We start from the raw sequence: 17013 nt of genomic DNA, 5'->3' as shown, positions 1-17013 counted from the left end.
TAACATAGTTTTGGATAGTGGTCAAGACACATGCATGACCTTACAACCGACCCCACAAACACGACAGATAAGTGCATGCTGAACGACCAGTTAGGTCACATGTAAAATTATTGCCCTGTGATTGGTTAACCATTAATGAATTTCATTGACTGATGCTGACCGGGACCGAAAACTCTCTAAATCTGGATCAGTCGTAATCAGTCATAATCATATGTTACACACACTGGCCGACTATGGACAAATTTCCACATTTGTGATATTCAAGCTGAGTCTGGTTAGATGGCAGTAGAACGTGCTCGGCTGCCTTAACCAAAACACAAATGTAAGAAGAGATGTACAGATGTGTACTGCATTGAAGTACCAGGTTGAGTTGAGGGGGGGGGGGGAGGGGGAGGGGGAAGACAAAAAGGAGAGAATTAAGTTGACAAACCAAACGATATAAATTCATCTCTAGTTTTCAGTATTCATCGGGCGATCAGTCTCTGATGGAGCGTTTAAGCTAAGAGTTCAGAATTTGGAATTAAAATATTTTCAAGGAGACTGAAAATTGCACATTAAAGATGCCCTGAATATACATTATGAATTTGAATTCAATTATCAATTCTGTTTTTTTTTCATTTAATATTTGCAGGCATACGGCGGGAACAGCTTTTTCAGACGTCTCTATCGGGTCTTTTACGAAATTGTGACTAGCGTAGCGGTGAGTTGTTAAAGACAGTCGGTTTCTTTCATAGTATCAATTGGAAATTCCCTTAAAGAGTAAATGTATTTCAGATTGAAAAGATTATAAGAAATGTTTAGATATGACAACGAAGAAGATGCTACACTGCACATTTTATTTTAGGTTTTTTTTTGGCTGGGCTTGCAGAGTTTGAGACACTTAACGTGTATATTTATTTGACCAGAAGTAGGTCTGACTTTCCTGACCATGGAAGTCAACTTTTGTACTCGATAAAATTTCACGGCAAGAAATATACAAACTATTCAACAGACTTGTTGATGGTTATGATTCTTTGTTTTAGACTTGACAGCACTGGTTCTTTGACTGCAATTATAACTGTAGTGTTAGTTCATTTTGGTTGTTTGTGTGTTTGTTTGTTAGAATTGATTGTTTGTATTGAAGCATCCAAAAATGCTACATTTTAAGGGTGGAATATCATTTTTAAGTATTTCCTGTAAAACTTTTGATTTGTGATTTTGAAAATTCAAATTGATTTGAAGTCACAGGACTACTTTCTATGAATTCAACTAAAGTGATACTATTCCCAGAAATATTAATAAAAGAAGTTGAAATGATGTTTAGGTGTGGTTCTTTTGTTGGCTCACAAAGGGTGTTCAGCAAGTCTGTGTCCCACACTTTTGAATAATCATTTTACCCTCTTCTCTCCTGTTCATGTACCGTAACTTTATGATGATCTATACAACTTTGAGAATCATTTTAGATTGTGTTTTTCATTTTTGGCCTTCCTTAGGAAGTGCAAGTCTATTATGTCTTGTTGATCTGGTACAAGTCACTTTGTATGCATTTGATGCGTTTGGTAAAAGAGAACGACAAACCATTAAGAAAAGACCCAATGAAAGAAACATCTCTGGAAGCAATTTGAAGTATTTATAACCTCTTGTCTTTCAAAAAACAAATAGGACTTATAAATAACTGTACAGCTGGTCCCTCAGTTTGTCTTCTGCTGATGGTTGGCTGTTAAATCCAAACACATCCGGAGTGTTGCCTGCAGTCATTCTGCATCTAGACTTGGATTCAAGACTTAACAAACACATTGAAACAAATGCGATGATATGTATTTGTGATTTCATGTATATACATTCGCGCTTAATAAACACATTGAAACGAATGCGATGATATGTATTTGGGATTTCATGTTCATACATTCGCCATTCTTTCACCGTCTTGCTGTATTCATGTGACTGGCTGATTTTTGTCTTTGTAATCCACCTGTTCTCTGAACAGATTATGATGTTTCTGCTGCCACATAGCTAACTGCTAGTCAAGATAGTAGCATTGGTATTTGGGATAGTTAGAAGGCCATTCGTGATAGTGAAAATTGGTATTCTGGACAGTTAAAGTACTATTCTGAACTGTTAAATTGGTATTTTCGATGGTAAAATTGCTATTCGGATACTTTAAATTGCTATTCGGGATAGTTTAATTGCTATTCGGGATAGTTAAATTGCTCTTCGGGATAGTTAAATTGCTCTCGGGATAGGTAAATTGCTATTCGAGATACTTAAATTGCTATTTGGGATAGTTAAATTGCTTTTCAAGATAATTAAATTGCTATTTAGGACACTTGGTTGTTCTTCAAGATGGTAAAAACTGTAAGGAAGACTAATATTGCAAGGTAACAGAGCCAGTTTGTTGTTCACGATAGATAAAATAGCTATTTAAGATAACAAACATTGCTATTCTAGATAGCTTATATTGCTATTAAGATTGCTAAGTTCTTATTTAAGATAGCTAAATTGCTATTTAAGGTAGCTAGAACTGCTTTGGTAAACTCTTGTTGTTTCTCAATTCGTTTTTTTTGGTATTTGTTTTAATGAAATAGGCAAATGCGCACAAATGACAAAGGTCATGCAAACATTGAAAACAAGCTTTCTTCCTGTTTAATGGAAGTACACATCAGCACAACCTATTTTTGCTGGTTTCTGGATAAACGCTCACAACTGATGGTTGAAGACTTGAACTATTTGGAATAACTGGGTACTTTCCTAGAGAGTGCATCAACATTAATTGGTCTCTTAAGTGAGACTACTTGAGATGATTCAAGGGGGTTTAAATAACATGGCCTCTTTTTTTCACTGCCAATCTGTTGCTGTAATTTCACTTACACTCTACGTCACCCTCACCTTGTAATCATATCGTTCAAAGCAAGATCATACCAGATGGAAATTGAATAACCACATGGAGTAGTTATGTCCCAGTGATCAGGAGAATAATTGTGTTCTGATACATGAATGTTCCTGCATAAGGTGCTGAATTGCTGTCTTGATTTCTTCAAATAAAGGGAGGGGGATTGGAGGTAGTGGAGGGTGATTGGGATAGTGGAGGGTGATTGGGGTAGTGGAGGGTGATTGGGGTAGTGGAGGGTGATTGGGGATAGGGGAGGGGGGTTGGTGATAGTGGAGGGTGTTTGGGTGGCGGGTGATTGGGGGTAGTGGAGGGTGATTGGGCAGTGTAGGGTGATTGGGGATAGGGGAGGGGGATAGGTGGTAGGGGAGGGGGATTGATGGTGGGAGGGGTATTTGGGTTAGGGAGGGGCAGTGGGGATTAGGGAGGAGATTGGGGGTACAGGAGGGGGTTTGGGGTAAGGGAGGGGGAGTGGGGGTAGTAGAGCTTACTGTTATTTACAATTTCAATGTTTAATGACTTAACCATGAACTTCTCCATTTTCCTTCCATGATACAAGTCTGTTTAATACCTGTGTCTGCTGTGACTTACTAGCCCAGAAAGAGTGGGAGTGCAGGAAGAGGGGGGGGGGGGGTTGAGAGTGAGGATCCTCTCAGATCCCTGAAAATAGTGAATATTTCATTGTAGTAATTATTAAGGAAACCTAAGGTTTGGTATACACAAAAATTTTATAATTTTCAAACACTGACTTAAAGTGACTCTTTTTAAATGACCTCTGACTTCAAATTCTTTAATGAGTGAAGGCACCCATGGATCCATCAAGGTGCATTTGTAAAATCTGGACAGACAGACAGATATGATATAAATAATTGTACAAGATCCTGTAAATTTGCTGGTGTGTGCCATACAATGGTTAATAGTGTCTGCTTTAAGTGCTCCACTTAATTAAAGGCATTGAAGACTCGCTCCAAACCGCGTGCCATGCTCTGAAAAAGTTAACTTTCCGTTGCTTGCAAGTGAAGTTTCTGCTTGTCGCTACAAAATGCAGACAGTAATGAAATGTGATACCTTGTTATCTTTAGCTGGAACTGAGATGTCCATCGCTGTATCGTTTTCACTGTTTTGTGGGTATTGACTGCAGCTGTATGTACTGACTGTACACTAGTGTCTAATTACCGAAGGTAGTAAGCTGTGTGCGTATTTTCTGGGATCGATGGTGGTTTCTAACACTTCTGTTACACCTCATTCGAAACTAGGTCTGATAACCGGCATTAGACATTTCTTTTTGCGTGAGTCTTCACACCCTTTAAGGGATCATATTAATCTGGTTGATGTATATATTAATTGTATACAATGATCCTTCAATTACCTTTGGAATTGTCAAAAGTCGAGAACGTATTTAAAAACAATGTGTCATCCGATCTTGTCATCAGTGAATGATTATTTTTGGAAAAAAGGTGAAGGCTAAGTTGATTTGTTCAACCCCAGTAACTTAAATCCAGATTGCAATTACCTCTGGTAAAAACAAAATGTTCTGGCTGGTGAGAGAGAGATCAGGTTTCCACTACAAACAAGGCTTGTAAAATGGAATTCACACTTCCTGATCGTTGTGTTGCCATTAAATTTCTAAATGTCACCGTGTTCTTTTAACCTTAACGTGGAAGTGCTTAATGTCTGTAATTGAGTGTAAGTACTTTAATTCACACTATATATAGCTGACAGATCAATTTTCCACACGTAGGCCGATTGCTGAACAATAGTTCAATGATCAGAAATTCATTCCACTTCCAAATGTTTGAATTTGGTATAATCTGCTGATCTAGATCTAGTTCAAAGGACTATTGGATATGCTCGATTTATCCTTTATCTGAAATTCTCATACTAGAGACCCAGAAGCAATGATGTGGACAGGATATCAAATATGTATGTGGGGGGGGGGGGGGGTTGGGGGGAGGCCTGATTGATTTTGGTAGTGGCATGAACCTTAATTGACGGAATGTAGGGGGATCAAAAAGTTTTTGAATGAGAAGCATGGCTGTGAGGTCTTTGCAAACAGCTCCCTAGAAAGAAAATTCAAAGTTCAAATGATGCATTCTTAGGCATGCATATAAATAGACCATAAAGTTGGTTTTAAACAAAATTAAGTACTAATAAATACTTTTGATAGTCCCCTGATTTAAAATGGTGGGGGAGTCCCCCTCTCCTATCCCACCCCCTTTGCACACACCACTGTTCAGATGGTTTACATTGATGTCAATTTAAATTGACAGATATCAATTTCAATTAACATGTATCAATTTAAATTGAAAGATATCAATTGAAATTGACAGATATCCATTTAAATTGACAGATATCCATTAGAATTGACACTTGACAGATATCCATTTAAATTGACAGAGCTCCATTTAAATTAACAGATATCCATTTAAATTGACAGATATCCATTAGAATTGACACTTGACAGATATCCATTTAAATTGACAGATATCCATTTAAATGGACAGATATCCATTTAAATTGACAGATATCCATTAGAATTGACACTTGACAGATATCCATTTAAATTGGTATATCCATTTAAATGGACAGATATCCATTTAAATTGACAGATATCCATTAGAATTGACACTTGACAGATATCCATTTAAATTGACAGATATCAGTTTAAATTGACATATCCATTTAAATGGACAGATATCCATTTAAATTGATATGTATCCATTTAAATTGGTATTGATTCCCTATTGTCTGTTACTAATGATTACGATTACTAATTCCCCATAAAGTCTTTACAATTTTTCTCACCAGAGATCACCAAAAACTGGTATAAAAGATGTTTTCCTCTTTGTAACTCTCATGGCATTTGTATAGCCTGTATACATAACATATACATAATTTTTTTAAGGGAAAACATTTAAAAACATTGAAAGGTCCTTCAAAATGTTAAGACCTAGGTTCTGTAAATATGATAGTAACTTTCAAAAAAACTTATGAATTGATGATATCTTTAAGCAAATTGCCAAAAAATTGATCCATTTCTCGCAATTAATAACTGATTTAATTCTTGGTTTATCTGCAAAAAGGACATGATGAAAATTCATCAAATTTTTGTTGGTCGTCAATTTGAAATTTTTGGGGGGAAAAATATCGCTAACATGTTTTGTATATATTTAGATAGACTTGCAATCTCCTGATGGCACATTAATGTTTCTAAAGGATTTAGTTTAAATCTGGATGCAGCTGCTTTGGTAGTTAACACATGAATGGAAATTCAGTCGTTTTTCAGTTTTCGAAAATTCAGTCGTCACTTCCTTCAAAAAAGTGTCATAATTGACTCTTTCTGAACATTTTTGATTTTCTTAAATATAGTTCATATTTTGATAAGATCATGTTAGAAAGTGCTTATTTGCAGACAATCAGGTCAGAATTATCTCTTTTCTGTTTACTCTTACATTAAAGGCTTAGCTTTAAATGTAGGTCACTTTGTGAAACATTGCTGTCCACCTGTTAATACATTTTGATGTATTTTATTTTTTCATTCAAGTATAAAAAATAAAATATATAAAGAGGAGTCATAAAAATTGTTTAACAGGAAGAATAACTAATATAAAAGGAAACAGATAAACAAGATACAGCATGTACGAATAGAGTATATGACTGTAGATCTAATTCAATTTATGAAGTGATATATAGATCCACTTTAATCATCTCCAATGTGTGTGTGTGTGTGTGCGTTTGTTTTTGTATTCTGACCGAGGACTTGAACAAAAGAATTCCAGGTCCTCGGTTGTGATTTTTTAAAGAATCACCACGTCCTCGGAAGAATTCTATTGTATGGGGTATTGTTAAGGTTAGGGTACGTGGATTTGAACAATGGAAAATACAATGGGGTCCTCGGTCTGAATGTAATACAAAAATGTGTGTACAGTTAGTGTGTGTATATATCCTTTAAATGATGTTATTATCACACTCTTAAACATTACAAGGCATCTGTTTACTGGCAATACAAGTTTTCAGAGTTTATGCAATCGTGGCATTTCTGTCTTGAGGTACTACTGTGTGTGATCCAGGCACCAACACCACATGACTGATTAATATAGTGTTAATTGGATAGAAGTGGGTGGTGCTCTTGTGAGGGGTGTGAATGTAAGGGAAGTAGTGGGATGGTGATTGCGTGTGTTTGTTCTTATTATGCCTTGTAAACATGGTAAGTCAAACACTAAATGGTGGGTGAACTTCATATGTGGTAAGTGAATGCACCTTGTAGAGTAGAAGAACCCTATGGTTTCAGAGTTCAAAGTTCAAGAGAGGTCAAGAGAGGTCAATTTCTGACAACCTTGTAAGCACAATAAATCGAAAGCCATAAAGTGGTTGAGTAGAAGAAACTCATATCTTTCTGTTGAGGTGAAAGGTTAAAAAGCGGTCAAAGTCTGAAATCCTTGTAAGCTTTCAAACTCAAACCATTTCTTTGATGACTTTTCTATGTCACTAACTGTTGCATAATTTGACCTTTGCTCTTTTAAATGGCTGAGAGGGTTTTCCACTTTCACTATTGACTGTTATCTGTCATCAACTTTCAGAAGGGTAATACCTTAATTACAATGATAAAGTCATCTGGAACTCTTTCCTGATGTTCTGGTTCTTGACTTTAGGACACATTTTCCTCATTTGCTCATAACAATCAGGTGATTCCATATACAGTATAAACTTATAAGGCAAATGAATCACTAAGCCTGCTGGCTCCCTGGTTCATGTTTCATCTCATGGTTCCTCAAGCCGAATAAAAAATCTGATTGCTTTTCTTTTTTTTACCTTTGACATGATGAAACTTATAATCCACAAGATAAAGCTCTGCAATTTGCATAAGTTCATAACCAGTGCAATGTCCTCTCCAACTGGTGCATTCACTCCCAGATCCCTTAATCTTTATTTCTAAATTCCATTTCTTGATTGATATCAGTAAACTATGTCCTGTTTCTGAGGCTTAACCGATGATAAGCCGTTGAAATGATTTCCTCTTCGACCATCTAAGATATTTCATCACTTTGGTGGTATCGATCCCTATCTTCCTCTTTGAAGGACTTGTTTCAATCAATGCTTTCTTCCTTCAGGTTGAATTCAAGAGTCTTTAATTCCCTCAGCCAGTTTCTTTTGAAAAATGTAGTCAACAAGATAGGTCGAAAGGTCACCGTGACCTTCCAGCATCCCACTGACTATATAGATTAAATTCCAAATTAGATCCTTTATTGTCTCCATCAGTTCTGTGATCTCCTTTACCTAAGATGGCCATATTTTTGCCAGGAAACCTCGGGGCATATGATGTAAACATTAGGAGGTGGAGTAGGGCAGGGGTGGGGGCAGGGGGGTTAGTATTTACACTGTATGGTTTAAGGGAGGAGTGGAATTCTGAAAGCATCTCAGTGGTTGGTGAATTTGGGGGAATAGCTTTCTGGGAAACTTGTAATGATGATCATCAACAGTACAGTACATGAAATTCAAAGTCAATTAAGCACACAGTACACAATATGCCATCTAATGAGATATTCAAACAGTAACCTACTTTGTAGTAAAATGTGGAAAAGATTGTACTTAAAACTGTTCCAAACATAGAATTAAAAAAAAAAAAAAAATCTTCAAAATGTTGTCTTTAAAGGTCTGCTGTATAGTCCCCAACTATAGCACGATATCATGTAAAAGTTTCTTGAGACTACGTAATGGACCTGCCTTGATCGTAAAGTGAACTCTCTTTACCAATTAGTCTTCAATGCATGCCATGTAGTTTGGCAGGTCGATTACGTTATCACAAAACTTTCCTAGCTATAGCCTACTGTAATTGGAGCCAATAAAGCACTTCTTTAACACACCTAGCTTGAATCCTGTCATATATGGCTTTTTTCGTCCTATTTCTGTATGATGTATTACTCATTCCATGGTTGTTTTACTATTCTTTTTCTCTCTCTCTATTTTTTTTTTTGGGGGGGGGGGCTAAATAGATTTCTATCATTCACCAGTCATGTATAGAGATTGCAGTTTTAAGCAATTTCATTTTCTTTACCGTCATTACCGAGGTCAGATACGAGAAGGTCATCATTGTACTTGATGGTTATTTGTGTTAAATTAAGGATATTGTTTATCAATCACTCTGTTGCCAATGGCTCATTAACAGGTTTACGCTCCATCCGTCTATGATTGTGTAGGCCTACTTCCTCCTGTTCCATGTCATTTTATTATCGTCCCTGCTAACTTTTCCACGCTTCTTTCTCATCATTGGCTTAGGTAATGCACTGACGGTGTGTGTAAATCAACCGACCTTGATTGATCTTCAATATAGATGTATATATATGTACCTCAAGCTATAAAGAGTGTTAATTTGCTCAGATTGTAAAGAATCTCTTCAGGTGTGAATGCATGTATGTCCGTACCTAGCACTAAAGTAGTTTAATGGATGATAAACCATCCAGAGGCTTCTCCTTTCTACTGTTATTAAAAGTTGTTCTCCAGATGACGATGAGGTTTGTTGAGCTCCCCCGTTAAACTCAACCGAGATGTCTGACAGCCGATTTGATATCAAAAGTCCTCTGGGCATGTCTGCTTGGCGTGTGTGCATTATGCCTTGTTGCAGTGTTAAATATTTATAGACACTGTAATACTGGGATATCTCCCCAACCAAACAAGGTTTTTGCCAAGGCGTTTGGGGGTGGGGGGTTGGGGGGAGTTGTTCTTTATAGCTAACGATGATAATTGGGTTTCCAACTCCTATAAAAGTCACCCTTTGCAAAGGAAGCCCGAAGTATTAAACTGAAAAGCAATCAAGACAACACAGTTACAATTAAACAAGAAATCATGGGTACACGTTGTCAGTCCGACACGTTTTCAGTCCGAAAATAAAATACACGTTTTTAGTCCGAAAAAACGAGTTTTCAGTCCGACACGTTTTCAGTCCGAAAATAAAATCAACGTTCTCAGTCCGAAAAAACGAGTTTTCAGTCCGACACGTTTTCAGTCCGAAAATAAAATACACGTTTTCAGTCCGAAAATAAAATACACGTTTTCAGTCCGAAAATAAAATACACGTTTTCAGTCCGAAAATAAAATACACGTTTTCAGTCCGAAAAAACGAGTTTTCAGTCCGACACGTTCTCAGTCCGAAAATAAAATCCACGTTCTCATAAAATCCACGTTCTCAGTCGGAGCTTAAATATATTCTGTTCATTATATATATAGGCCTATATATTATTAAATTATCATATATATTTATATATACATATATATATATATATATATATATATTTATATATGTTGTTTCGGATAGAATAAGCTGAGGAAAAGGTGAAGAAAGTGTTTTCCCTCAAGGCAGTATGCTGTTTACTAATTAATTTTTATACTCATATCCAGGTCTCGCATAAACCCCATGGGAGTCCGTGCACGGAGGGGGGAGGGGCGGGGGTAACCATTCCCTACATGCGCATGTATACGTTACGTTCGATTTATATCTGTAAATCTGTAAATGTTTACCTGCATCTCATAAAATTTGATACGCTGTTCTTTTTATGTAGGTAACATTGAAAACGATATAATTAACATAAATGTTCAGTGACGGGGTACAATATTGAAAATAAATCTTTATTTGCACATAATAAATTATGTTTGTTACAAGTATATGAGGACGCGATAACTTTTAATAATATTTTAATATCTACTTCTTTCTTTTTCTTTCTGGAATACACACGTCTACGCGGAAATATTATATTAAAAACTGAAATAATTAGTCATATGATACAAACCATTTAGACACTTTTCAAAATTAATCATCAAAAAAGATGATATGTTTCTAAAAGATCTCTCTACATTTTCCTTCAAAATTGGCTTTGTATACCGTATATAGGCCATACTGAACCTTGCTCATTTTTATTAATAATAGGCATATATGCAAAGCAGTGATAAAGCCATATGACGATAAAAAATATCAATATGGAAACTTTATAAGAAAATTCTAAGAATAGATATATTTACATCAAAGTATATTTACAATGCTTGTGGTGATAATAATAATAATAAAAAAATTGTAACAATCTAAAGAGACAGCAGAAAACCTCCCTATTTACTTCGCTCCTCGCTTACCTGTCTCCTCACAACCTTAGCACTTCATTCTACTGTGCCTATAAAGTCTTGGTAAAATAATAACACTGTGCGCCCTCTATGACCGGGCCCCCCCCCGGTCACTCCTCCTTTTTCATTCTACCATTAAAGTGTCTACACGCAAAAATTCTTGTGGAAGTTTCCCTTGAATTTTGTCTTGGATTTCTTTATACGATCGTTGGAATTTTCTTTCATTCGGATTCTGTGGAGTTTTGCAGTCTTTTCCAGACCGATAAGTATCCTTTTTGTTGAAAGGGAGGGTTTTGGGGACTGTTTTCTCAGTGCGTTTCCGCCTTCGGGCGTTTTTTGTGCGGGGGTAGCAGTTCCGCGAACTGCTTAGGTTCCCGCCATTTTCCTCCCCCACGCTATAGGCGTGTTGTTTTCATGTTTTTTCATGTTCGTAGCATGTTGTTTTTCGTGTATTTTCATGTTCATAGCATGTTTACTCGTTATTATTTTCCTCTTCTATATATATTGCTCTCTCACGTTCTTTTCAGCTTGTATTGATTGTTGTTAGGCCACTTCGTAGCGTTTGTATTTACCGTTGCTAGGTTACGCTACGTTCCACCTATTCTCTGTTAGCATGTTCCTCCCCCAGATTATCTCCCGTTCTCTTGTTAGCTTCATTGGCTTTCTTTTTTAAGCTCTAAGAATTATACCTCCTTGACTCGAGAGTTTTACAGCATGTCTCGTAACCAGCTGAAGTGTGTCAGCTGCTCGATGTTTCGGCCAGGCAGAGCCTGGGACGAGCACGACCTATGCCCCAAGTGCAGATCCTGCACCAGACGGGACCCCTGCCTGGTCTGTATAAAATTCTCGCCGACCCAGTGGCAGGAGATTGATCAGTGGCTCAAGAGTCTGCGAACCAAGCTGCAGGGCAAGCTAGACTTGATCCCGAACGACATCGGGGCAGAGGATATAGGAGGGACGGGAGAGAGAGAGGAAGAGGGTGAGGTAGAGAGAGAGGTGGAGGAGAGTGGCCAGGAGAGGGCCGAAGGAGAGAGAGATTAGAGAGAGAAAGAGAAAGAGAAAGAGAGAGTACCCCTAACGGTCCCGGCGACGTCCGGCGTAGTTACAACCAAAGGGAAGGGCAGGAGCAAAGGGAAGGCTCCTGCCAAGAAAAGACCTCTCAAGAAGAGGCACAGCTCGGCCGGGCTAGAGGTTACGCCTCAGTGTGGACCGCAGCAAGATAGACCCACGGAGCGCGGGCCGCCGGCCACAGAGAGCTCGGGTCCGAAAGAGAGTGCGATCGAAGGGTCAGTGAGACGGAGCCGGTCCCATAGCAGGGAGCCGGAGAGGGAGCCGGAAAGACGGGTCCCTACTGAGACCCTGACCCGGGAAAGCAGGGGGAGAGAGACCTCCCGCAGACCTAGAAGAGATAGATCCGGAACGCACTCAAGATCCCCGAGACGGAAGGAGAGGAGAAGACACTCCCCGACCTCCGACGAGTCTTCAGAGTCGTCTGACGACGGCTACAGGAGAGCGAAGAGGAGGCGCCGGTCCCCGAGACGGCGACAGGAGGAGGAACCAGCATGGCTGGCTCAACTTACCGGCCTACTACGCCCCCTGATAGAGCAGAGAGTAACCACGGTGACCGACAAGGCACCAGGCTCCACAGGCTCCGGCCCTACTACGGCCCCACATCCGGTCTCGGATCCAGACGCCCTGGACTGCAGAGCGTCGGTAAATCTATCCGGCTTGGAGGACGAGGGGGATCTTATGGATCCCACAGAACCCCTCGACTACGATCCTATGGAAGATAGCTTTAGTCGAAGCTACGAAACAGAGGAGGCTCCCATAACAGGAGGAGCGCTCCCCCAAGAGTTAATGGCACGGGCGGCCGACATCTTCAGACGGCACCTGGGGTTCGAGGAACCTGAGACCCAGCCACAGAAGGCAGGCCGGGTGTCCAAACTCACGGCAACCGGCGAGATGTCATCGAAGCCAAAGACCACCATGCCCGTTGACGCAACATGTTATGATAGATTCGAGGCCATAGCCGATAAGAACAGGTGGACTGCCTTCCCAGCCAGGGCAGACAGGGCAGTCAGGGTACCAGACGAGGCCTGGAGGGCGCTATTCAAATGCCCAACCATCCCCCAGGAGGCCAAAGAAAGGCTGAAGGCCGAACATGGGGCCTCATCTTCCCAAACCTTTAAGACTCCTGACCAGAGAAAGCTGGAAGAACTTCTAGTTGAGGTGGACACAGCGGCCCGCTCAGGCATGAAGTTCGCCTCAGTCCTAATACTGTCGGCCGAGGTCCTTATGCGGCACCACCAGCAACTCCCTGAGGACGACAGCCAGGTGTCCAGGGATGAAGCGGGCCAGCTCCTCCTACTGCTAGGACCCCTCGTAAGGCTCGCATACGACCAGTTTGCAAGAGTCGCTACACGTTCCGTAAAAGCCCGCAGGGAGAACGTCGTCTCCGCCATCCGCTGGCCATCAACCGAGGCAAGGAACAGAATGCTAGCTCTGCCAGTGCTCGGTGAGGACCTCTTCGGAGGCAACTTCCAGAAAAAACTACAGGAAGAGGTAGCCCGGAGAGAGACCCTGGCTAAATCGGAGTTCAGACCCTCGGCTACACAAAGACCGAGACCCTTCCGACCGAGGGAGAACAAGCCAACCAGGGGAGCGAGAGCAGCACCCGCCAGACCACTGAGCAGAGGAGCTCTCAGAGGAAGAAGCAGGGGAACGGCATACCGCCCGACCCGCTCCTGGACACCGAGAGGAGGCAGAGGCACAGCGCCTCCCAGACGGGACAACGACCGCTCCTCCACTCGACCGTCGTTCGCCTCCCAGCCCTAGGGGTGCCCACCTCACCGCGGCCATTCCGCAGGTGGGGGGGAGACTGACAAACTTTACCCAGCAATGGGAATTCATTGGCGGGGACAAGTGGGTGTTGGACACAGTCGAACACGGATATCGAATAGAATTCTCCTCCAGCCCACCCTTCGGGGGCGGAGGAAGACAGACACCCACACCCACAGACCCCGTCAAACGCCTAATTCTAGAAGGGGAAATTCTGGCCCTGCTGGCCAAGCAGGCAATTGTGGAGGTACCGGGAGGGACGGGACCACTCTTCCGGTCCTCTTTCTTTCTGACCAAAAAACGGGACGACACCTGGCGTCCCATCCTAAATCTAAAACCCCTCAACACAAAATTTATCAGGCCAAAACACTTCCGTATGGAAACCCTAAATATAATATTACCCCTACTCAGAAAGGGCATGTGGGCGGCGACCGTAGACTTATGGGACGCTTACCTACACATCCTAGTGCACAAGGATCACCGACGGTTTTTAACGTTCTGGTATGCAGAACAGGATTACCAGTTCAGGGCGCTCCCGTTCGGCCTGTCCACGGCCCCCAGAGTCTTCACGAGAATAGCGGGAGCGGTAGTCTCCTACCTCAGAAGGAGAGGGGTCACCCTGTACGTGTACCTCGACGACTGGTTGGTGGTAGGGAGCTCTCAGTCAGAGGCCGCCGACAACGTACACAAAACGCTCCATACCCTCCGAGAGCTGGGCTGGATCGTGAACGAGAAGAAGTCTCGACTATCTCCAACTCAGACGACCCAGTTCCTTGGAGTGATACTAGACTTCTCCGCCGGGGTAGCCAGACCCTCGGAAGAAAGGATCACTGCGGTCAGGACGACCACGCAACAGATCTTGTCACACCAAGAGTCACCCAAAATGATGTGGCTCCGAGCCCTGGGACTCATGGCCAGTCTGGTCGATGTAGTCCGACTGTGCAGGTTACACATGCGACCCCTACAGCTTCACCTCCTGAAGTCCGCAGACCCCACAGATCCGGACATGACAACACCAATCCACAGGTCGGAGGAAACCACTCAACACCTCCGATGGTGGCTCGACCCAGACAATTGGAGTCAAGGGGTACCTTTCACAATAGAGCTACCAATGACATCTGTAACGACAGACGCTTCACTCACCGGATGGGGGGCTCATTGGAGCAACCGCACAGCCTGGGGAACGTGGTCCCCAACAGAAAGATCATTCCACATCAATATCCTGGAGATGATCGCAGTCAAGAGAGCTCTGGAAACCTTCAACGAGCACATACAGGGTACAATAACCACGGTCTTCACGGACAACACCACAGTGGTGGCTTACATCAACCGGCAGGGGGGCACCCACTCGGAGAAGCTCTGCCGGCTAGCATGGGAGGTGATAACAGCAGCCGAGGATTCGGGCACGATCCTACGAGCTTCCCACATTGCGGGCAAGCTCAACGTGATGGCAGACGCCTTGTCCAGGGGGCATTTAGACCCCAACGAATGGACGCTGGAACAAGAAACTTGCAACAGAATCTTCGCGATCTTCGGAAAGCCGATGATAGACCTGTTCGCAACATACACAAACAGCAGGCTCCAGACCTTTTGTTCCAGACGGTTCCACCCCCAGGCCTACCACACGGATGCGATGTCCCTCCCATGGGACCACTTAGAGGCCTACGTCTTCCCACCGCTTTGCATGGTCGGGCAGGTTCTCAGAAAGATCCGGAACTCCAAGGGCAGGTTTATTCTAATAGCCCCGTTCTGGCCTCGCAGACCCTGGTTCGCAGAGATTCCCCAACTCCTCATGGACGTCCCAGCGAGCCTACCAGACAAGCCCCACCTACTGTCCCAGAGACAGGGAACACTCTCCCACCCGGACATCAAGGGGTTGCAGTTAGTTGCCTGGAAACTGTCCGGTCTTCCCTACGACAGAGAGGTTTTTCAGAGGCAGCTGCCGCGATGGCAGCCGACGCTAGAAGGGGAACGACCGCAAAGACTTATGATTCCCGCCTGCGGAAGTTCGAACAGTGGTGCCGGCCTAGACAGATACTGCTTACTAAGATCTCTATAGCACAGACTGCCGAGTTCCTACTCTCACTCTTCAGAGAAGGCAAACAAGTCTCTACAATCAAAAATTACAGGTCGGCCATCGCTGCCATCCACCAGGGTTTTCCAGACGGCTCCACTCTGGGCAATAACCTAGACATTGCCCAGCTCATCAAAGGCATGGCTAATCGCCGTCCACGAGTCAGACGGTTAGCCCCCTCCTAGGGGCTCTCAGCAGTACTGCATGCCCTGGCAGGGCCTCCATACGAGCCAATGGCAAACGCTTCCCTAGCTGCCCTCACAAAGAAGACACTCTTTCTTATTGCGGTAGCGTCAGCAAGAAGGAGGAGCTGCCTACATGCCCTAACGACCAAACCGAACCACATCAGATTCGAGGGCCATGGGGTGAGGATGGTTCCAGACCCGGCCTTCATTGCCAAGAACCAGGCCCTGACCTTCTTGCCGGGAGACATCTTCATCCCGGAGATTAAAACCCTGTCATCAGTGGCCGAGGACAAACGATGGTGCCCAGTCAGGGCTTTGAAGTGGTATTTAAGCAGGACAGAGAAGTTAAGACAAACAACTTCCCTCTTCATCCTGCCACGACCACCCTACACATCGGCCTCCAAGGATACCCTGTCCAGATGGCTAGTGGAGACAATACGCCCGTTCACAACGGGGGCTGCCTGGCCAAGAGCCCACGACATCAGAGGGATCTCAGCCTCCACAGCCCTCTTTGCCGGTATCCCGATAGAGGACATCCTCAAGGCGGCAGCGTGGAAAACACCAACTACGTTCGTCGCCTGCTATCTAACTGACACACTACACGCCGGGGCGGCATTTGGTAGCGCGGTGATGCGAGGTCCGGCGGGTAATAGGTCCCACCCCTCGGGCCTCCCACCATCGGGCAGTGCCACTCGGTGCTAAGGTTGTGAGGAGACAGGTAAGCGAGGAGCGAAGTAAATATTCCAAAACTTACTGGTTTGGATATTTACGAGTGACGAGCTTACCTGTCTCCATTCCCGCCTCCCTCCCCCGAGGAAGGTGGGACACAGCCGGACGGGGGAGCGGTCGTTCGACTTGACTCACGACTCCAGGCACCACACCAGATAGACAGAGCCAACTACGACTAGAGAGTCTCCGGCCAGGTCTATCGGTGAGTGTAA

At 42.9% G+C, this 17013-nt stretch overlaps 2 protein-coding genes across 2 annotated transcripts in view; both read left to right on the top strand.

Annotated features, from left to right (window-relative positions):
- Nucleotides 1–17013, top strand: part of LOC139965548 (protein disulfide-isomerase TMX3-like) — a 37247-nt gene that overhangs the window by 10666 nt on the left and 9568 nt on the right. Inside the window, exon 13 of the mRNA XM_071968034.1 lies at nt 632–700. Within this exon, the coding sequence (XP_071824135.1) occupies nt 632–700 (69 nt within the window). The remainder of the gene's footprint in view (nt 1–631; nt 701–17013) is intronic.
- LOC139965550 (uncharacterized) lies at nt 10240–13949 on the top strand. Its single transcript, XM_071968036.1, has 2 exons — nt 10240–11241; nt 11689–13949. The coding sequence occupies exon 2, from the start codon at nt 12725–12727 to the stop codon at nt 13808–13810; it is 1086 nt and encodes a 361-aa protein (XP_071824137.1). The 5' UTR covers nt 10240–11241; nt 11689–12724; the 3' UTR covers nt 13811–13949.

The sequence above is a fragment of the Apostichopus japonicus genome, chromosome 3, assembly GCF_037975245.1.
Source record: "Apostichopus japonicus isolate 1M-3 chromosome 3, ASM3797524v1, whole genome shotgun sequence".
NCBI lineage: Eukaryota > Metazoa > Echinodermata > Holothuroidea > Aspidochirotida > Stichopodidae > Apostichopus > Apostichopus japonicus.
The sequence above is the reverse complement of the archived record's forward strand: the minus strand, read 5'-3'. Positions and strand labels throughout refer to the sequence as shown.